Source organism: Mustela lutreola, chromosome 8 (genome assembly GCF_030435805.1).
Source record: "Mustela lutreola isolate mMusLut2 chromosome 8, mMusLut2.pri, whole genome shotgun sequence".
Lineage (NCBI taxonomy): Eukaryota > Metazoa > Chordata > Mammalia > Carnivora > Mustelidae > Mustela > Mustela lutreola.
This window is the reverse complement of record NC_081297.1, coordinates 63,165,342-63,187,466: the sequence shown is the minus strand read 5'-3', so window position 1 is coordinate 63,187,466 and position 22,125 is coordinate 63,165,342. Positions and strand designations below refer to the sequence as shown.

The following is a 22,125-nucleotide window of genomic DNA, read 5'->3' as shown; positions in this document are numbered from 1 at the left end:
CTGTGCTTGGAGGCTGTGGCCAGAAGAGGCCGGGGCCCTCCCTGGCTTCCCCACCACTGTGGGGAGTCTCTGTGTTTTCCCTGCACTAAATGCTCCCTTGGATTGGGGGAAGTCTGACTCCTAGAGGAGAGCAAGGAGAAGACAGTAACTATGAGTGCCTACTGTGTACCAGGCACCTCTACAGCTGTTCTATCCCCTGATAACCAAAAAAGGTGGATAATATTCTCATCTGGGCTCAGAGAGGTGAAGTAACTTGCCCTTGGTCACACAGCAGTATGAGAACAGCTAGATACATGAATCCACCACCAGCCTTGCCCCAGCCTTGCCCCAGCGTTGTACTCCCTGCCTCTGGGAATGCTTCTCTTCAGGAGAAATCTTACCCTCCCAAGAAGTCCTCTCTCCCTAAGGTGCCATCTTGTGTGGAAGCTGGGCACCCTGCTACTTGGGTTTCTTGTCCTTGGGGTGGCATGCAGACCAACCAATCGATGCGGGTGGGGGTGCCCAAGACTCAGAGAGCCAGGGTCCCTGTCCTCTTAAGCCAGCCTAATTGCTGTGTGACCCTGGGCCACCGCGGGGCCTCTCTGGGCCTCACTTTTCCCTCTTCTTCCGGGGAAGCCCCGGGTAAATTTATTTAGAACCCAGTTCGAGGTCTGCTGCCCCGGAAGGTGCTAGCAAGGCCACGGAACGCTCACCTGAAAAACAGCTCCCGCACCGCAGCCGCAGCGGGGCGGATTATGTAATTGGGTGTGCTGCGTGTGTGTTGGGGGGGGGGGGCGGGGCGGGGCGCTCGCGGCTATTCCGGGCGCCGCTATTTTTAGCCCCATTGATGAGGCTGCGTCGGCCGCCGCCGCCGGGATTCCGGAGACGTCAATGGGCTCGCGTCACGGTCCCCGCCCGCCCACCGGGGGAGGCGCGCCCGGGGCTGGGACGGCGGCGCTGGCGGCCGCGGACTGCGGGGGCGGGGGGCGCGGCCGCGGCCGGAACTGCGGGGCGGGGGGCTTCCCGGGGTGGGGGGCTTGGAACCGCGGCGGCGCGGCTGCAGGAGCGCGCGGCGGCGGCGGCGGAACTGGTGGGGGGCCCCCCGCGCGGCGCCCGCGACCCCCGGCCTCCAGGCATGGGCGCCCCTGCGGTTCGGAGCGGCTCCCAGCCGGCTGGTGCGCGACCCCGGAAGGCGGGGTGCAGAGGCAAGCGGAGCCTGGCGGGCCAGGTGAGGGGGGCAGGGTGGGGAGGAGAGGGGGTCCATGGGAGAGGTCTGGGAAGAATGAGGTCTCCGCATAGGCAATAGCGCGGGCCCGGAGCCACCGTGGGAGTCCTGCTGGGGATAGGGGCTCTGTGTGGGGCTGGGGGGTGGGGAGAGAAGGTCTGGATTCCCAGAGGAACCTGCTCGCTCACAGTCTGCCCCCGAGTGCGGCGGCCAAGGCTTTCTCTCCCAGGCCCGCCAAGGGTGGGGTTTGGCCCGCGAGGGGCGCAGGAGGTGGCCAGGCCGGAGAAATTCCTTCCATTTCCCCGCCGGCTGCGGGGAATGGGTTCCAGGAGTTCGGGAGGGGTGGGACCAGACTTGCTCGGTGCACCCCTTCATGGGATTGAGTGAAGAAACCGAGCCCGGAGAGGGTCTTGTGGAGGCAGGAACGGACCTGAGATTAGAAATGCTGCAGATAATGGCATTTACAGTGGTTTACAGTGAAGCATTAATTTGGATTGGGGGCTAGTTAGTGTTTGGGCATGCCGGGAAGAGGAAGGCTGGTAGAGATAGGTGTCTTCACAGCGTGGTGCCCAAAGGTTGCTGATGGATTAGGGGGCTGACGACAACCTGGACAGGGGTCTCAGTGAGAGCTACAGCCATGGTCCTATAGCTACCCCAAGTGAATGTTTAGATCAGTGACTTGAATGAAAACGTAAAAAGGAAGCCAGCTGACTCTGTAAAGGCCTAGAGCCAAGGGGAATGACAGGTGGACAATAGGCTAAAATCAAGATTTCAAATGATGGCAGCCAGGCAGAAGGATGGACCAAGATGAACAAGATGAATGTGACTGATTGTAAATGTTGGGGCCTGTGCTGGAGTGAAGAAAATTAGCTTAGGAGTTCAGGCCTCGTGCCTGGGTCTAAGGCACAGCAGCCCTGGGCCCGGAGCTTCCCACTTGCTTTCTGGTGTTAGCTGTCAAACTGCTCCATTGCTATCCGAGACCTCTACCCACCAGAGGAGTCTATGTGGGGGAAGAGATGGCTGCCTGGCCCGGGGCTCCCTGGTTGGGCTCCCTTGGTCCTAATCCCGGTTTTGCCACTTCCTAGCTGTGTGACCTTCAGCATGGTGCTTAGTATTTCTGTGACTTAGTTTCCCCTTCGGTAAAATGTTCATTATAGTCACCTCTTCCTCATGGTGTCATGAGGCTGAAATGAGAAAGTGCATATAAAGCGCCTAATAATGTAGCTAGCACATGGTGTTCATTAAATATTATCTTCTGTTATTATTGTTAATACCAGTAATATGCCCATTTCTGGGTGGGGACTTGGCCAGTGCAGAGCTTACAATCCAAGAAAGTGCCCGACTGCCAGCCTTGTCCTGTGATGAGCTGGAGTGTAGTTAAGAGAAGACAAATACCTGAGAGGAAGGAGGGGAAGGAGATTTCAGGTGGACCCAGGCAGAGCTGGGATCCAGGCCTGGGGCTCTTGGAGTCAGGGTTGTAGCTCAGCATAGGGTCGAACCGTCAGCCTTTGGATCTGCCCTCCCGTGGAAGGGACAGTTCCTTAGCTCCCACATTCTCCCCACCTCCTTCCAAGCAGCTGGCTGGTTTTCTCAGCCCAGTTCTGATTGCAGGTTGCGTGAGTCCTCTTCTCCCACATTCCTCAAATACTTACTGAGTACCTACTCGTGCTGAGCTCCCTTTGGGAGACTGAAGTCTGCGTGATGGAGACAGATGGGTGAAGAGCCGAACAGCATTAGTCCTAAGGAGTTAATAAAAATAGGTTAATGTGGTGGGGGTAGAGACGTGACCGATGAGAAGAGGCTAACTATACAGACATATGGGGCAGTGACTTCCTTGGCAGAGGGAACAGCCAAAGCAAAGGCCTGACTAGAGAGAGAAAGCCTATGTGCTTGGAGCTGGGGGAACAAGAGCTGGGTCCTGAGGTTTGGCCTGAGGCTTCCACGCCATTTAGGAGGCATCACACTCTTCTCCTCCAAGCCTCCTTGGCCCGAGGTTTGCCCTCTGCACAGTGCTGACTGTAATTGACCTTGATTCATTCCCCCATTGTAACCTTCTGGGGCCCAGTGATGTGGGTTTGCTCCTTCTTGGATCTGTTGTTCGTGGCTCACTGTGGCTCACAGTAGGCCCTCAGTCAGTGCTCATGGAGAGAATTTCGACCTGAGACAGGAGATGGGATCAGATGTTATAAAGCACTTTGTGGGTATGACCTGGGTCCCCGACTCTGGAGCCTACTCAGAGACAGGGGAAAGTGCTTGGAGGACCTTCTCTGACCAGGGAGCTCAGGGCAGGCCTGACTATGGTGGAAAGTGTTGGCCCTTCCTGCATTTCCTCCTCAGCTTTGGACTGTTGGGAGAAAAGGGAAGGCTGTGGAGGGGAGCCCGGGGCCTTGCTGCAGACCTCTTTCAGGGATATGGGAAGATGACAGTGTCGTTCTAGGAAGCAGGTGTAACCCGTGGGTAGGGGTAGGTTTGCAGCCTGATTTTGCCTTCTGTTAGGGGCTGGGAGCCCTCCAGGTGTTCTACACCTCTCCCCTCCCTTTCTGCCACCTTCACCCTCTGCTCTCCATTACACGTGTACGGGAGCATGGGATTGCTGGGCTGTGTAAGAAGAGAATCCGGGTACTGTGGTCCGGAGTAGCTCCCTTTCGCCTGTGGACCCTGGGGCAGAGGTCAAGAGGGCAACTATGCCCATCACGCACCCTCTGGGGCCCTCCTCCTCCTTATTCCCTCCACCTCCCAGCATGGGAACATCTACTTCCCTTTTCCCACGCCTCCTCTTAACCTGAAGGGCACCTGTTCCTACTGTCACTCTGAGGCTCAGTTGAGAGTGGAGAGGGCTGAATTAGGGTGGACAAGGGGAAGGAGAGATGTAAGGTCTGGAGTACCGTGGCTGAAGGAGAGAGGCACTGGTGAGAGGACAGGCGAGAGCGTAAGAAGGCTGGAAGGGTGGTGCTCACAGTTGGCTATTGAAGTGGAGGGCAGGTGCCCAGAAGTGGCTTGGAATAAACACCAGGTTCTGGGGCTGGCTCTGATGTGTCCTCATTTCATTTCTCCTAATAATGCTATCATATGTGTATGTAGTACTGTTTTGTGTCCTTTACACGTGCGAACTTATTTTAAGCCCTACCATAGCCCTGTGGTTGTTAATTTCAGAGATGTCAGTTACAGATTGTCATTTTCACAGCTGAGGAACAGGAGTCACAGAGAGGTTCTATAACTTGACCAAGATGACAAGTGACAGAGCCAGGATTTGAATGCAGGTATCTGGGTCCAGCGTCTGTACCTTTAACCGCTTCGCTTCAAGCTGGGTCTTTGTGTTTGAGGACTGGAGTGCCTTCACAGGCCCTGGGAGTCCCCATTGCTTTGGTTAGAAGGCTGGGCTGCCTGGGGATGGGGCAATTGAGCCCCTGCTCTGTGGGGTCCTCTGAGGCTTTAGGGGCCAAGCTGGAGCCCTCTAAGGAGAGAGGGGTATTCTGCCCTGTCCTCACAGTGGCTCCCTTTTCTCTGCCTACAAAATGTCCTTTTGTGTGCATCAGGGCCAAGTGTTGGACTGAAGCTGACACCCACCCCCAAACCCATATTTGGGGTAGGAGGCTGAGGGGTTGGATGCTGGCATGTGTCTCCTTGGCCCTGAGATGGCCAGGTACTCTCAGCAGTTCCTGGTCACGTCCCACATCCCCAAGAGCTGTTTGCCTGGGGTTCTGTGCGCCCCCAGGCTCAGCTGCCCAGCCTAGGGAAGTCCTAGGGCTGGCTTATCGCCTCTCATGGCCTGGGTCCTGCCCCTGTCCTACTCCTGAGTTTCCTGGCTGTGCTTCCTCCAGGAAATGTCCCTGCCAGCGGGTTCCTCTGCAGTCACACAGATTCTCCTCCTGTAGGCTTCCACCATGGACAGAAGCCAGCCTTGGTCCCTCTCTGGTGTCCCAGCTCCTTCTGCCAGGTCCTGGAGGCCTGAGGGATGGTTGACTATTGTCCGAGGTCTCTTGGTTCATCCAGACTGGTAAGTACTCTACCGTTGTCCCTTGTTTGCCTTTGGGGCCTTCTAGCAGGTAGGACTGGGGGGCAGAGGTGGGTGTGGGGCTGCCCTAAGCGGATGTGGTTTGGGGGATGGAGGGGGAAGCCCTGCAGAGGTGGCAGGCGAGGTGCTGCTCAGCTTGGGGAGATCTGGTTTCTTCAGTGGTGGGAGTAATGTGGAGGTGGGGAAGGGGGAAGCCTGGCTTTCTTAGCAGGATGGACTGGGGGACCGTGGGCCTGGTGGGCATGGACTGGTGTGGGAGGAGAGGGGCAAGGGTGTGGGTCAGTGACTGCTATTACCAAGGCAGCACGTGTCTGGTTCTGATGGGGTAGGGCTGAATAGCTCAAGGCAGGCTGGGAATAGAGTGGGGCAGGTGTAGGGGGTGGGAAGTTGGCTTGTTTTGAGGGCATGCAGCAAGGGAGTGCACAGAGGGGAGGCTGGGATCATTTCCCCCTAAAAGGGCAAAGACCACCCCCGTCCTACTATGGTGGGTCTGTAGGGGGATGATTTGCTGACAAAGGGCAGAGAGAGACCCTCCACAATTCACCCACCATCCCTAAACGGGAAAATCTCAGACTTGTGGCCAGAGGGGTCCTAGGTCATCCAGTTCACCTTCTTTTCTTATGGATGAAGAAACCGAGTTACAGACTCAGTTAAGTTAAAAGTTAAGTGACTTTTCAAGATCCTCTAGTGAGGACGTGTAGAGCCAAGCTTAGAGTCAAGGTCTCCCAGAGGCCCAGTCGGCTGGTGGAGGACACGCCTTCCTTGCCTGAGGAGGCTTCTGGAGAAGGTACCAGCAGATGGTTGGTGAGGATTGGAGTGTAGGAATGGAATTTCCACCAGGTCTTTCCCATAGGATCTCGGATACTAGGATGGGGCCAAGGGCACCATGGTCCTGGTTACCATATTTACCCGAGAGAGCTGGAGTTCAGCCTGGTACTCTGGCCAGGGACCTGTGATTGCCTTTCCCAGAACAGAGGGCTGTCCCCAAGTCACAGCCCCCTTCAGGGCTTTGAGAGAGATCCCTGGATGAAGGAGGAGCTGGCTCTGTATCTTGCCCGGCCCCCCAGACACTGTTGCCCCGTGTGGAGTGGGTGTTCAGGGCACAGGGATTCCCACGGAGGTAGCTGCGATGGTGGAGGACGGGGTGGCTGGTGTGAGCCCAGGTGGAAGGAGGGGAAGCCCTGGGAGGCAGGGCCCTCCCATTCCAGGGGCTGGTCTGGGCGTGCACCTGGCCTCCTGCTGGCAGCAGGCTCCGTGCCACCAGCCTTGGGCTGAGGGGCAGGGAGAGGAATTACTGTAAGTGGGAGAGGCAGGTGTCCCTTGTCGGCTGGGGATCTGGACTCAGGAGGCACGTGAGTGCAGATGACAGCAGCAGGCCAGATGGCTTCCACCAACCCGGCCCCCACCTCTCCCGTAGGCTCAAACTGCCTCCTGAGAGCCCAGCCTTGTCCTCTGGGTACAGAGTGGCCCCCATGGGCAGAATTCCTTTCGTTCACCTCGTTGTCTGGGTTATGGTGGTACTGGGTGGATGTCTCATGCCATATCCAGTGCCAGGGCCACCCCAAGGGGCTGCCAGCCGGGGCCCTGTGAGTGCTAGAGCTATTGGTCTTGTGACGTGGGCACCTGTCTGCCAGGCCTGGGCACAGGCCCAGGGTCACGCTCACGCCGGGGCTCACGCCGGGGCTCCCGTCAGCTGACTATTTTGGGTTCTTGCTGACCTGGGCCAAAGTCAGGCCTCAGCCAAGAGGGCCCTGAGGCAGCTCCCTCTGTCCCCAGAGGCCGGCTCTGGTTTCGGCTATATAAACAGAGGAGGACATGCTGGCTTGGAGACAACTCCATGTCCTAAGTTCGCTCAGCCGGTGCATAGCCTTGGCCGGACAGGCCGGGCTGACCGGGCAGTCCCGTCTCTTCCCGCAGGGCTCCCTGAGGCTGCCAGGAAGAGCCCCTGACCACCCCCAGGATTCTCGCCTGGTGCAGTTGTCCAGGATCTCTGAGAGTCTAAGCAGATCGTGAGGAGATAGCTGGTGAGTCTTAGGGATGGGGAAACTGAGGCTTGGGAGCTGGGCTGTTTGGATCTTTCTCCATTGTGACCATCTGTGTTGTGGTTTCTTTGGCCTTGAGAGGAGGGGGAGCAGAGGAGGAAACAGGGGTGGCTGACCTTCCCAAGGGGTGAGAGTAAAGCTTGACCTGAATTGGGTGGGTGGGAGTCACACTTGGGAGTCACAAGCCGTGATCAAGAGCTGGGAGACGTGGGAAGAGACAGGTGCCTTCCTCAGAGATTTCCACCATGCTCTCGGTCCTCCTTTCCTGTTGACTCCGCCTCAATGAGGCACTGGTCTGCTTGGGCTAGGGAGGGACACCGGAGTGAGCTGGGTGGCCAACCGGGGACTCCTGCACTGGTCCCCGAATAAGGTCCCTGAGCCCCCCAGCTGATGGGGACAGGGGACTTGGCTTTCCTAAGCCCTCAGCCCCTGCCCTGCTCTCCTTGCCTGGCTTCCCCGCCGGTCTTGGTGCCTGCAAAGCAAGGCTGGAGCGAGGTCTGGCAAGTCCACCAACCCTCTTGCCACAAACACGATCCCCGGGCCCTGGGCCAGGGGCTGAAGCCCGACACGAAATAAGTGGCAGCTCGTTCCGTGGGAGGCTCTTGTGCTCTCCTTCTTGGTTCTCAAAAAAAAATTTTTTTTCCCCTTTCTGAACGTGAGTCTCTAAATGAATCCAGAGCCTGTGACTAAAAATACTTTAACAATAGGAAAATGCATCAGTCTTTCCGGCTGGGGCTTGTTATCAGAGGGTTTTTATTTTGGAATTTGAAATTTTGCCCAAGGAGGCTGGGTGGAGACCTTGGGCAGGGGCAGGAGGATTTGGTGGGTGGTGATGTTCTGCAAGGTGGTGGGAGGCCCTTCGAGGGTGAAGGAGCTGGCCAGGAGCTGAGCAGACTGAGGGGCACGGAAGGAGGTTTGAGGAGGGGCAAACAAGGCAGAGGCTGACCTTTCCCAGAGGTACTCCATGATCTTGTCTGCGTTTTTCCAGCGCCGTCTGGCTCTTCTTCCCCGAAGTCTGATCTTACTCTTTTGTGCTGTATGTTAATTCCCCCTAGCCTGAGAGGGAGGTGAGGGTCAAGAAATCCCTGGACTAAAGACAGCCTCTGTGGAGAGAGGCCTGGCCTCCTTAACTTGCAAGCTTTCTACAGAGTATTAATTGAGCACTTGCTGCATACAGAGTATGGAATTTTCCCAGTGCTGGGTCTGGGCACACTCTCATTTCCTTCCTCATCTGTGGAGGGGGAAGAGGTGTGGATGGGGTTACTATTCTCCATTCTTGAAGAAGGGGGTGCTGGCTCCCTCGTCTAGCTGAAGACCCAGGTATCTCCTTTCCATGCCTGCCCTCCCTGCTCTGGGATCCTGCTGCGGGTCCGTAGAGTTCAGCCTCCCAAGCAGGGCTCCGTTTCACTGGTGAGCCACCCTCTTCCCTGAACTGATGGAATTCTCACAGCTGTCAGGAGTGTGATATTGTCTATATTGGGCAAATGGGGAACGGTCTTGGAGAGGGCAGGGAACTGGCCCCAGGTCACACATCAGGCTTGCGGGGTTCTGGCTAGTGATGGCTCTGTGAGCCCCTCCCTCTTTTGCCCTGCTGGGCCTTGGGTGAGTGGTGGGGGTCAGTGGCTTCCCTGCCCACGTCCTTGGCAGTCTGTTGTCAGAGAGGTGACAGACAACCTGTGTGGTTGTGGCAGGGCCTGGGCGAGGGCCAGGAGATCAGCGCCAGAGACCTGGGCCTGACCCTATGTCCCTAATTGCCAGACCTGTCCATGGCAAGCCCTTGGGGTTGTAGGCACTGCTTCCTAGCCCATAGTACAAATCCCCCTACCCACTGCTGAGGCAGGAAGAGGAAGTGGCCAGGTCAGGACTGGTACTAAGTCCTGGGGCTGAGGAGGGGAAGCTCCCGTGGCCACTTCTCAGTGGGAGGAGGCAAAGCTCACTTCTTCTGCCCACCACGCGGGAAGGGTGTGGAGGCCTGTGGGTGGGGATGGTCTTGGTGAAAGTAGGGCAGGTTCCTGTCCTCTGCTGGGGGATGTGGGGGTGTGTGTGTGGCAGACTGAGGGGGGGGGCAGTGTGGGAAAGGGGTTGTGCCTTTCCACTTTCTCCATCCCCCATTTACCCAAATCCACACCCACCCTCTTGGCTGGTGAATGATGGTGGACATTGGCTGCCCATTTGGGGCCTGCCCTAGGCTAGTTACTATTGAAGATGCATGAAGGCCCCCCCTGCTGAGATCGGGGAAACAGGGCCTTGCCCTCATGTTCACACACAGCTGGAGGGGGGATGAGTCAGCACTAAGTCCCCAGGCCCCATGAGGCAGCCCCATGAGATCTGCCTCGGAGAAACAAGGGCCTTGTGAGTGCTTCAGAAAACACCCAGTGTTGACAGAGAACATTCCGTGTGAAGACCCCTCTCTAATGGGAGATCAGCTCCTGACCATAGCTGTGCCCTGCGTGTGTTGGGAGAACAAGTCCCTAATGGGAAACAGGCACCACTCTCTGATTTCAGCAACACACACTTGAATGAATCTGTGCTCGATGATTTCCAGCAGCATCTGTGTCCCTGTGAATAAATTAGTCTCTCCCGTTGAGGCATGGCTATTTTTTAAAATAAACTTTTGTTTTTGAGAAAATACCCATATGGAAAAGTGTACAAATTGTAGGTATTAAATCTTAAGCATATAGTGTGGTGGCTTTTCCAGGGTTGAACACACCTGGCTGATCACTGTCCAGGTTGGAAATTGGAATGCTTGCAGTCCCACCAGAGAGCCCCTCATGGGCACTGCTGTTTTCAGTTTACAGGCTGCGTGTGTGTGTGTGTGTGTGTGTGTGTGTGCCTGTGCACACCTGGTTCTAAGGTACACTTAGAAGAAGTCAGGTGCAGCGGGCCAGAAGCCACAGTCTGCAACCCACAGAGGAGGCCATGGCTCCAGCACAGACCTGGGAGCTAGAGGACCTAGCCCTGAGCCTCCATCTCCTCATTATAAAATTTGGGTCAGTTCTAAATCTGGAAGGTTGAGGGGAGAGTTTAGTGGAAGAATGCATGTGAAGTGCTGTGGACTGAGGTCTGACCCTTGGTGGTTATTCCCCATACCTCCCCTCATGGGTGAGAAGGGGCTTGTTACTAAGAGTTAAGCTGAGGGAGGGTATGGCCGGAAGTCTTGGAGATGGGCAGGATTCAGAGCAGAAGGAAGATGGGTCACTCTGCCCAGTGAGTGGTGGGAAGTTTTGCCCAAGGTCCTTTTATGGGAGCAGCCAGGAGCCCCAGGGTGATGAGGGCAGATTGATGCACTGGGCCAGGCTGTGCTGTGGGAGCCTGGTGAAGACTGTTGTCTCATCTCCAACATGACATCTTCTCTCCCTGAGCTTCTTGTGTTATGGCCCTGCCTTACCTTCTGGTCCTCGCCTCTAGTTTTTGATATTTCTCCCATTATTACCTCCTTCATCATTACCTGTCCCCTGCCACCCCACACCTCCCCCCACAAGGGGCTGTTCACTCTGACCTTGCTCTTGTGGGCTAGACTTGGAGATCCCTTGGGAGTCTGGGACCAGCTTATGTTCCAGGCTTCCCAGGGTCTGCATTAATGGTGCCTTTTCCCGAGTTCCACCTTAGCCAGATTCCACTTGCCTCAGAGCCCCAGGACACCCTGGAGGGCCTCTGGCCAGCAGGGATGAGACCAGGGGTCCCAAAGTCCTCGTGCCTCTCTCCTCTCTGCCTTAAGGTAGGTGCCCCATGTGGCTGCCTGAATGGGTGGCCCTGGTTGTGCTCCCACAGACGGACTCTGCCTTTTTCTCCTTATTTACTTCTTTTCAAACCCTGCAGTATCCCTGCCTCCACAGACATGGCCAAGTGGCAGCTGTGGTTGTCTTCCCCTCCCTCTGCCTTTGGGGCAGTGAGAAGGTAGCCTCCAAAGCTGCAGTATCCTGGTGATGAACCGGGGGGAAGGGGGGTGTCGCTGGGCTGCAGGCTCACATCTGGAGAATAATGCTGAGATTTGGAGATTTAGACTAGGGCCTTGGGCAGCTGCTCACCACACATAGTTCCCTGGGGCTCCTGGGTGGGCTGGCCCTGTGGGAAGGTAGGGAAGGTCTGTATTGCTTTTTACAAATGGAAAGTGGTAGGGAAATTGGTGGGCACCAGGGCCCAAGGTGACTCAGCTTGCAAAGAACTGGTAAAGCTGGGCTTGAGCACAGATTGATCAAGCTACATGTTTTGCTGACATTAAATTAATTGATTAATTAATTAATTATTTTTTGGAGGAAGGCCCGGGGTGGAGGAAGGTCTAACTTCATCAGCCCAAACTTGCTGTGTACTTCGGAGCAACGTGCAGGTGCTCTGGGAACCCTTGGGTCCTAATCTGCAAAATGGGAGGATGTGAATGATATTAGCAGGTTTATCTTTTTTATCTTATTTTTCTTTAAATTTTTTTTTTAAGATTTTATTTATATATTTGACAGACAGAGATCACAAGTAGGCAGAGAAAGGCAGAGAGATAGGAGGAAACAGGCTCCCTGCTGAGCAGAGAGCCAGATGCTGGGCTCGATCCCAGGACCTTGAGATCATGACCTGAGCCAAAGGCAAAGGCTTTAACCCACTGAGCCACCCAGTAAATGCTTATTTTTTAAAAAAGAGTTATTTATTTTAGAGAGAGGGAACACAAGTGGAGGGAGGGGCAGTGGAGAGGGGGAGAAAGAGAAGCAGACTCCCCACTGAGTGAGGAGCCTGCCACAGGGCTTGATCTCATGACCCTGAGATCATGACCTGAGCTGAAATCAGGAGTTAGATGCTTAACCGAGCCACCCAGGAGCCCCATATTAGCAATTTTAAAGTCTTTTTGTTGTTTTGTGTGTGTGTGTGGCATCTCTTTTCCAAGCAGAATCTATGCAAAAGCCTCACACAAAGAAAAACAAAACTGGTATGAAGTGGAGTGGGGATCTCAGATGGGTCGCTTTGCGTTATTCTGCCCATATTTCTTCACCTTCACCTGAGTGGCCTTGAAGGGTCTTTGGAAGATGGTTTGGGGAAAAACGGAGCTGTCTGAAGATTGGTCCACGTTGAGATTGTATGCCGAAGTTGAGGGAGCTATAGCAGGTTCTGACCAGGTTCAGAGGTGGGTTCTGAATGAGACTGGTGTTGCATGAAGACTACTCCACTGGCGGGCAGGGGGATTCAGAAAGAGGAGACAAGCTGGTAAAGGGGCAGTGGCCTAACTGGGTGTGGACAAGGAGAAGTGGAGGTCACCGGCCTCAACTCAGCTGGTCGGCTATCTTCATGCACCAGTGAGGCGTGGGCTGTGGTTGGCAGTAGGAAGGGGATCCAAGAGATGTTCCAAAATAGAATTGTAAGAGGAAAATGAGAAGTTGCTGGTGGGGTATCAGGAGCAGAGATGGGTAGTGGGCAGAGAGTACAGCGATGACAAGCTCTGTCGGCAATGGGTGAAGTTTGAGTTGCTGGCAGGACCTTTGAGTAGGCAGAAGTGGGGGCTGGAGACAGGGGTGTGGGAGACCGGAGATGGGAGGTTAAGAGTGGAAGTGAGGAACAGGAAGTGCCTCGGGTAGGGGGAAGTGCTGTCGGGTGACCAAATGAGGTGAGAGTGGGGCCACCAGCGCAGGGGCAGTGGAAGCAGAAATACTTCAAGCTGACTTACTGGGGAGAAGGGGGCTGGGTGGAATCCCAGGGTCCCAGGGGATCTGGGGTCAGGGTGGATTTCTTCTCCTTGTAAACATTAGCTTCACTTCCCTTCTCTCTTACTTAGCAAGTGCAGGCTCCCCAGGTTTGGGGTAGAATGGGGGTGGAGGGGTAGAATGGAGGGTAGAATGGTAGATCAGGGAAGTCTCTAGGTGGTCTGCAGCTGCTCCCTCTGCAGGTGCTGGAGGTGTCCTGGGCAGGGGAGGGCGTGAGAAGATAGATCCCCTACAGATGCAGCCAGAGGTCCCGGGTTCCACCCCAGTGTGCCACCACCACGCTGTGTGACCTTGAGCAAGTGCCATTATTTCTGAGCTTGTTTATTTATAAAATGGGGAAGAGTCGGCACAAATTTGACAAGATTTCTCAGGCTCCACCCGGTTCTGAAATTCGGTAATTTCCCAACTATAGTGCACCCACCCTGTAAGGGCCTGGGAAGAAATCAAATTCAGCGTGTGGAACAGAGCCCATTGGCTCATCTTGGGCCTGGCAAACCCCTGTCCTGGGAAGGTACTTTGCATTGGGAGAGTAGGGGACGGAAACATGCCAGGGTGGGGGGTGGGCGGGGAGAGACGACTCCGACGTTCCTGTGCCAATTTCTCAGCCAGTGACCCCGCTGGAGAAGACGGGTCAAGTGCACTAGCAGCGCCCTGGGCTGAAGTGGGGGTGCACGTTGTCTGGGCTGAGTCCCTGAGTTGCCCACCCCGGCCCGAGGCCTGCCCTGGCAGCCCAGCGGCGGCAGAGGGCGACCCCCCCAGGGCTGCAGGAAGGACAGGGAGGGTGCAAAGGCGGAGCCGGGCGCCGAGGGAGCCCAAGGGAGCCCAAGGGAGCGGGAGGGAGCGGGAGGGAGCGGGCGCGGTCGTGGCTCCCCGAAGCAGCCGGAGGCTGAAGAGAGATCCAAGTCCGGGGAAGCCCCGCGGCCGCGGCTCTAGAGCGCCCCCTTCGTGGACTCTGGCCCTCCAGGCCGGTTATTTCGGACCCGGGGGCCCCGGGCCGGGTCTTAGGTCCGGCGGGGGGAGCCTCGGGAGTCCGCGAGCTGCTATTTTTAGCCGGCGCGGCGGGCGCGAGGTGACTATTTATAGATCAAACAATCCGCGCTCCCTGCGTCAATGGAACCCCGCGTGCGTCACGCGCGCAGACATTCCAGGCCCCCTCTCGCCCCGCCCCCTCGGGCTCCTCGTCCCGCGCCTCCCCCTGGCCGCCTCCCGCCGGAACCGCGCCGCCCCCCGCGCCCTTGTATGGCCAAAGCTCGCCGGGCCGCGTGCGTCAGTGGCGCCCCCGCCCCTCCCCGTGCGTCACGGAGCGCTTAAGAGGAGGGTCGGGCTGGGCCGGGGAGCCCCAGTGGCAGAGGCTGCGGAACTTGGGGGAGTGTGCAGGACCCGGGGGAGCGCACGAGGGACCAGACTGCGACTCGGGGTGCCGGTCCGGGGCAGGGGGAGCAGGAGCCGGCCAGGTAGGCGCCCCCGGGGGGGAGGGGGAGCGTGCATCTCAGCGGCACTCTGCTCTGGTTTTCAGGGGTGTTGCATGAAGGAGATGGGCGTACGCGCGGGCAGAAAGGATGTTGTAGGGTCAGCGTGCATGAGAGCGGGTGTATGGTGCAGCCTTGGCGCCGGAGGAGAGCGATTGGAGCGGGATGTGGACCCGGATCGGACTTCGATCTACCGGGCGCGGGGGTGGGGTGGGGGGAGTGTCTGTGCAAGGTGGAAGCCACTGGGGGTTAGAGTTGGCACCTGGAGCGGGGACTTGTTCAGTTGGAGGCTGGCTGTAGTTCTGTTTCCGAGGGTACCCGAATGGCACAAGGCGCCCCGGACTGAGGTGCCGATGGGGGCTCAGTACAGTGGGGGGAAAGATACACAGAACTTTAACTGCAGGGATCTATCGGACTCCTGCCAGGATTGGATTTCCAAAAGGGTCTAATTCCTCCCCTCAGGTCTGCCTCCTCCCCCATTCCCTTAATTGTTTTCTTAACGCTTTAGAGCCTATGGTTAGTTTGCAGGGATCCCCGAAGTTGCTGCCCGAACTCTATCAGGAGACTTCTGAATTGCTGAAGGAAATGGCCAGCATTGATAGCTGGACTGTGGAGGGGTCCTGCTTGTGTTCCGCCAAATGAGTCTTCTTAGGGGCGGGGTCTCTGGAAGCGCAGGGAACGTTGTTTTAGTTGCTGCTTGGATCCGGTGGGGTGTGTGTGTTTGTGTGTGTGTGTATGAGAGGAAGAGAGAGGTGTGGAAATCTTGGTCCCTGGGGATCTGGGGTGGGAATTGTTAATGCTGGAGTCTCCGTGTGGTACCTGAAGGATACCATCCCCCCCAACCCCCCGCCCCCGCCCCGTTCCAGCCCCACATGCTGATCACATCTGTGCCCCCTCCCCCAGTCTCTGTTGGCTCATACAGGTAGGGTGCAGCCTGAAGCTTGTTGGGCATAACAGGTGCAAACCACATTGTTGCCAGGACCTGCCTGAAGCCGGATTCTCCCTGCTCCCTCCTTCAACCCCGCCTCCTCTTCCTCCTCCCTGTAGGATTGCTTCTCCCCCACCGCCTTAACGCTAGATGTAGGTCCGTATCTGGTGTAGTTAAGTACCTGGGCAAAGGAGGGGGGGTATAGGCTGGTGGGGGTTGATCCGGATGTGGGACGTCCAAGTGGAGAAACAGGATTTGAATAAGGCTGGAACACCCAGCCTTATTCCAGGTGGCTGCCATCTCTTCTCCACCCCAAACCCATCCCCGCCTAGGCTGTCTTAGGGCAGGGAGACGTGGCCAGTCTTATCTCTCGCAGGTGTGCTCTCTGCCTGTGGACAGGCACTCCTGGGTGGGTGGTGCCAGCGCTTCAAGGGGCTCCATCGCCTGGGTTGTTTGTGGGAGTGTCAGGCCAGGGGTGGAGCTGCCTGTCCAGGGCCCATGGAGGTGGGAGAAAGGCTAGAACCAGAGGACTCCCTGGGCTTTTGGCCAGGAGGTGGTGCCAGCCTTTGCCCCCTCTCTCTGTTCCCTGGATTATGGCACACTCTGTTCCAGCTTGCTTTCTTACCCAGCCTCCCTCCCTGACTGGAAGGGCTGGAGCATACCGACCCCAGGTGTGGACGTGGGATGGGGAAGTGTCCCAGAGCCTCCTCTGTGTTCGTTTTTGACAAGTCTGCAAACTTAAGGATTCCCCTTGAATGGTGCTGTCTCTGCTCCCTGAGGCTTCTCTTGACTGAGGGTGTAACCAGCTCTCCTTGCTTGAGCTCCTGGGCTCTTCAGGACATAGATACCCCTTAGTGGAGGAACCCAGGCAAGGACACCTTCTCCTTCCCATGTAGGCATCTCAAATTTGCTAGGCTCAGAGTTCTCTTGTACAAATAGCAAGGAACAGTGCTTTGGGGTTAGCAGAGAAATTCTTCTTAGGGACTGTCCATTTTCCTCAACATCCGGGGGGCTGTTCTCTCCTTCTTCCGGCCCCTGTTCAGCCTCCCTCCAGCATACAGCCTTTAAAGGTCTGGAGGCCAGTTACTTGATCTCCTGGGGAGCTGGGGACCTGGGGACTCCTGAAGAGGCCCAGGCTCCCTTCCTTTTTGCTTTTGGGAGCAAGTCAGGCAGCGCTGAGTGGGTGCCTGTCCCCAGATGGCAGGACTGGGGTGCGTGTGGGAGCTGCAGCCTTTGTTCAGTGTGTAGGGTGGGGGCAGGGAGGGGGGCAGGCTCATGGCCGCTTAGGCCTCTGATTTAGGCAGCTGGGCCCTTCGCTCTCGGCTCCTCTTGCATTGTCCCAGGCACCGGGGAGGGGGAGGAGGAGAGGGGGTTTTGCAAAGGCTGGGCCATGCCTGGGAATATTCCCAGAAGGGCCAGGTTGGAGAAATAACGTATCTGCACCCAGAGAGTGGGCTGAGTAGGACTTTGCCTGGTTGCATCTCCCACCTACCCGTCTTCCAGCCTCCACCCACGCCTCACCCAGTGTGGTAGGGCAGGGGGTTGGGGGAACACAGCTTCCCCCTGTTCCAGCAGAGAAATGCTGGCTGGATGCCTTCCCTAGGGTTCCCAAGCTGACTGGGGTGTGGCTGGCCTTCCAACTGAGCCCACTCTTGCTGGGCCACTGCCCAGGGGCTTTGTGACATGTGGGTGGAGATGGTGTTCCGGCTGGGGACCGAGCTTTCTGGGTTCTGTGGTGGGCCATGGTGCTAAGGCCTCAGTGGCTTGTGTTTGGCTGGGATTCTTGCCACCTGGCTGCTCAGGGACCTAGACTTCAAGGCCAGGCTTCAGGCTTCTCTCACCTTGACTCTCACTCCCCCCAATCTTGGTCTCCTCCCTCTTCAGAGATGCCCTGTATCCAAGCCCAATATGGGACACCAGCACCGAGCCCAGGACCCCGTGACCACCTGGCAAGCGACCCCCTGACCACCGAGCTCAGCAAGCCAACGATGGACCTGGCCAGCCCTGAGGCAGCCCCCACGGCCCCCACCGCCCTGCCCAGCTTTAGCACCTTCATGGATGGCTACACAGGGGAGTTTGACACCTTCCTCTACCAGCTGCCAGGAACAGCCCCGCCATGCTCTTCTGCCTCCTCTTCGGCCTCCTCCACATCCTCATCCTCGGCCACCTCCCCCGCCTCTGCCTCCTTCAAGTTTGAGGACTTCCAGGTGTACGGATGCTACCCTGGCCCCCTGAGCACCCCCCTGGATGAGACCCTGTCCTCCAGTGGCTCCGACTACTACGGCAGCCCCTGCTCGGCGCCATCACCGTCCACGCCCAGCTTCCAGCCGTCCCAGCTCTCTCCCTGGGATGGCTCATTCGGTCCCTTCTCACCCAGCCAGACGTACGAAGGCCTGCGGGCATGGACAGAGCAACTGCCCAAGGCTGCTGGGCATGCCCAGCCGCCAGCCTTCTTTTCCTTCAGTCCCCCTACTGGCCCCAGCCCCAGCCTTGCCCAAAGCCCCTTGAAGCTGTTCCCTTCACAGGCCACCTGCCAGCTGGGGGAGAGAGAGAGTTATTCCATATCAACGGCTTTCCCAGGCCTGGCGCCCACTTCTCCACACCTGGACGGCACAGGGATGCTGGACACTCCCCTGCCGTCAACCAAGGCCCGGAGTGGGGCTCCAGGTGGAAGCGAGGGCCGCTGTGCTGTGTGTGGGGACAACGCTTCATGCCAGCATTATGGAGTCCGCACCTGTGAGGGCTGTAAGGGCTTCTTCAAGGTACTGGGCTGCCCTGGGTGCAGCTCTTTATGGGAGGTGGTCTCTGTGGTAGCTTCCCTGGGGTTCTCTTCCCACCTTGTCCTGCCCTTCTGGGAGGGGTCACAACTGCAGGTGGGCCACCCTTCTGGGGACCCATAGATGGCAGGAGGCTGCCCACAGAGGGATAGCGAGGTACAGGCAAGGGTGGGGACCGCAGGCATGTCCCCCGGAGGGCACATGCTAATGGCCAGCTTCTGGTTTTCTTCTGCCTGTCCTCCCCCAATTCAAGGTCCTGGTGGGAAGGGGGCCCCAGGCACTCATGTTCCTGGCATGAGATAAAAGGATCTGGGAAGAGGGCTTGGTGCTCGAGGGCTGGGGGCGGACTGCAGAACAGGCTGTATGTTTGTCCCAGCTCTGGGTGCCTGCTCAGCTTCCCGTCCCCACCCCCCAGCCCTCCTCTGCCCTCCCTCGCCAGCCCCAGGGAAGGCACATTGAGAAGTCCAGGTGTCTGGACTGCTATGGAGCCCGGAACCCCTGGGCCCTAATCTTGTGTCCTGGGGGTCTCCCTTCTTGGGCATAAACCTCCCCCAGTGTCCCCAAGACTTTCTTTCCTCCCCCCACCCCACCCCCCCACCATCTCTCCCTCCCCTGCCACCCAAATGTTAGAAAAATAGCTGTGAACAGAGAGTGCTTTTGTCTGTGATGGCAGCAGGATCTGGACGGTCCCCTCCCCTGCCCCCCCCACCCGCCCGACTCTGACAGCCTGTTCCGTGTGGCCCCCCCATCCAGCGTACAGTGCAGAAAAATGCCAAGTACATCTGCCTGGCTAACAAGGACTGCCCTGTGGACAAGAGGCGGCGAAACCGCTGCCAGTTCTGCCGCTTCCAGAAGTGCCTGGCCGTCGGCATGGTGAAGGAAGGTGGGCGGCCGGGATGGGCTGGCGGGACAGAGGTGGGCCTGAGTGGGGTGGGGCAGACAGAGGCCCCCCAGACCTCTGTCCTGGTGGGCCGCAGTGGCTGGCACAAGCAGGCCTTACGTGCACTCCCACTCTGGTCCACCTGTCTGGCGCGTGGGCCAGGGGCTGGGGGGCAGGGTGTGCTCTCTGTAGGGTCTCTGGCTCTAGGTCCTTAGACTCCGAGGTACTTTCCAGCATTGATGCACATAGCTTGGGCTGAGAGTCCCTTCCCTGGACCCCTGCCTCCCTTCCTTAGCCCTGCCCGTTTCTCTGCAGTTGTCCGGACAGACAGCCTGAAGGGGCGGCGGGGACGGCTCCCTTCAAAGCCCAAGCAGCCCCCGGATGCCTCCCCTGCCAACCTCCTAACCTCCCTGGTCAGGGCACACCTGGACTCTGGGCCCAGCACCGCCAAACTGGACTACTCCAAGGTGAGGCCCCGCCTGCCCCACACTCAGTGCCTTTGGGCATCTTGGAGAAGGCCCCTCGTGGGCACAACACACTGGAAAAAAGAGGAGCCCCCTTTGGGGTGACCAGGTGGACAGTGTAACCCCCCGGGTGGGTGGCCAGTTAGAAAAATGTGCTCCTCCAGGCAGCCTCGGCCCTGGGTTAATGCTTGAGAATTGGTAAGCAAGAGCATGGGCAGACTCTCAGACTCTCTCTCTCTCCCCTGGGACCCGGGGGTCCTCCGAGTGTATCACATGGCCTCAGGTGATGGCTGCAGTATAGGGCCCCTACTGGGCTGCTGACCTCCAATCCCCTGCCTGCCCTCAGTTCCAGGAGCTGGTGCTGCCCCATTTCGGGAAGGAGGATGCTGGGGATGTGCAGCAGTTCTACGACCTGCTCTCGGGTTCCCTAGAGGTGATCCGCAAGTGGGCCGAGAAGATCCCAGGCTTCGCGGAGCTGTCCCCTAGCGACCAGGACCTGCTGCTGGAGTCGGCCTTCCTGGAGCTCTTCATCCTCCGCCTGGCATACCGGTGAGTTGCCGCCGTCCGCTTGCTCAGGGCTCCTCCCCTGAGCACTATTCTCAAGCTCCCCGCCCTGACCGGCCTCTGCATCCTTCTGCGCCAGGTCAAAGCCTGCCGAGGGGAAACTCATCTTCTGCTCCGGTCTGGTCCTGCACCGGCTGCAGTGCGCCCGTGGCTTTGGCGATTGGATTGACAGCATCCTGGCCTTCTCTCGGTCCCTGCATAGCTTGGTCGTTGACGTCCCTGCTTTCGCCTGCCTCTCTGCGCTCGTCCTCATCACGGGTGAGTGGCCACCAGGGAGTTGGGGAGGGCTTGAGGGCCTGGCCCTCGGCCCCCACATGGTGAAGTGAAGGTGCCCTGAGGCAGAGAGGGGCCAGCTTGTGCTCCAAGTGACACAGCTGGTAGACAACAGAGCTGGGGTCTGGGTCCGGGCCCAGGCATATCTGATCGCAAAGCCCGAGGCAGTTGGAATTATCCCATACTATCCAGGATGCACACCATGTGTTTTTTGCGTGTGGCCTGGGATTTGGGGTTGTTTTTAAAACCTTCTTGAATTACGTGGCATGCAGGAAAGTGTACAAATGAGAAAGTTTCACAGCTGGATCAGGAAACAGAACCCTGCCTCCTGTCTTCTCACAGCCCTCAGCTCCCCCAAGGGCAACTGTGGCCCCAACCTCCAACACTAGGCTAACTGTACCTGGTGTGTCCTTTACATAGGTATAATTATTCAGGGTGGATTTTTCTGTGTTAAATGCAGAGGTTTTCAGATCTCTTTTATTTAAAAAATTTTGAAATTTTTTAAAATTTCAGAATCTGCCCCCATTTCCCTTTTCACTTAAATTTCAGAAGGGACCCAGCCATGGAGGACAAAATCCAAGGCATTTTGGGCCAAGGGAAACGGTGGGTTTTGGAATCCCTAAAATCACGGCTCCTCTCCAGGGTTTCTCAGGAAGTGCCTGGGAGAAAACCTTGCGTCTTAGGCAGAAAATCTGGTTAGGAATAGGGTTTTTTTGTGACCTTGGGCAACTCCTTTAACCTGTCTGGGCCTCGGTTTCTCATTTGGAAGATGAGGACAATGAGTGTGACTGCCACAGCCACTAGACTTCAGTGGGGGTTTGTGTGTGAACTTTTGCCAAGTGCCCCGGGACTGGGGGAGGATGGCCAGTGGGGGGCAGTTCTCCAGCAAGGAGTGAGGCTGGGCGAGGAGGCGGGGTCTGGGGGTGAGGTGGAGGGCTGCTCCTCAGCCAGGTGGCTGACCCTGCACCTTCCTCGCACCCCTCCAGACCGGCATGGGCTGCAGGAGCCTCGACGGGTGGAGGAGCTACAGAATCGCATCGCCAGCTGCCTGAAGGAGCACGTCTCGACCGCAGCAGGAGAGCCCCAGCCAGCCAGCTGCCTGTCTCGCCTGCTGGGCAAGCTGCCTGAGCTGCGGACCCTGGGCACCCAGGGCCTGCAGCGCATCTTCTACCTCAAGCTGGAGGACCTGGTGCCCCCTCCGCCCATCGTCGACAAGATCTTTATGGACACGCTGCCCTTCTGACCCCTGCCCAGGAACACGCGTGCAACACGTGTGCACACTCAAGACGCCACCCCACGTGCCTTTAACCCACGGCCCAAGGCCCCTCGGAGCACCCCTGCCCCCAAAGCCCGGCCTGGGCTCCAGCTGCAGACCGGCCGGCCTCCCCACTTGGGCTGGTTGGTTTGGCAGGGAGCTCGCACCCCAGGGGAGGGGGATGCATTCACAGGGGGGACCCCTACTATTTGTCTTAACCGCCCCCATGCCCGGCCCTGGCCTTCATGTTTTTGTAAGATAAACCGTTTTTAACACACACCGCCATGCTGTAAATAAGCCAAATGCCGCTGTAAATATAGGAAGGAAGAGGCCAGGATGGGAGTGGGGGCTGGGAGGGAGGGACAGCCCCCACCAGCCGGGCAAGCCTTCCCCCCTCCTTGCACCTGCTCTCTCTTCCCGCCCTCTTTCCACATGTACATAACCTTACTCTAGGAGGAAGACAAATGACAGATTCTGACATTTATATTTGTGTATTTTCCTGAATTTATAGTATGTGACTTTTCTGATTAATATATTTAATATATTGAATAAAAAATAGGCCTGTAGCTGAAA

General features: G+C 57.5%; 1 protein-coding gene across 6 annotated transcripts; it reads left to right on the top strand.

The window, feature by feature from the left end:
• Positions 1 to 1,059: 1,059 nt before the first annotated feature.
• NR4A1 (nuclear receptor subfamily 4 group A member 1) lies at positions 1,060 to 22,125 on the top strand. 6 transcript variants are annotated; one of them, XM_059185290.1, is made up of 10 exons: positions 1,060 to 1,207; positions 4,389 to 4,464; positions 5,080 to 5,201; positions 7,137 to 7,243; positions 17,224 to 18,101; positions 18,870 to 18,999; positions 19,312 to 19,463; positions 19,807 to 20,009; positions 20,104 to 20,282; positions 21,284 to 22,125. In XM_059185290.1, the coding sequence occupies exons 5-10, from the start codon at positions 17,226 to 17,228 to the stop codon at positions 21,538 to 21,540; spliced, it is 1,797 nt and encodes a 598-aa protein (XP_059041273.1). In that variant the 5' UTR covers positions 1,060 to 1,207; positions 4,389 to 4,464; positions 5,080 to 5,201; positions 7,137 to 7,243; positions 17,224 to 17,225; the 3' UTR covers positions 21,541 to 22,125. The 6 variants fall into 6 exon arrangements, with proteins under 6 accessions (XP_059041273.1, XP_059041275.1, XP_059041276.1 ...); XM_059185292.1 differs by lacking the exon at positions 7,137 to 7,243; XM_059185293.1 differs by lacking the exon at positions 4,389 to 4,464 and having other exon boundaries at positions 1,061 to 1,207.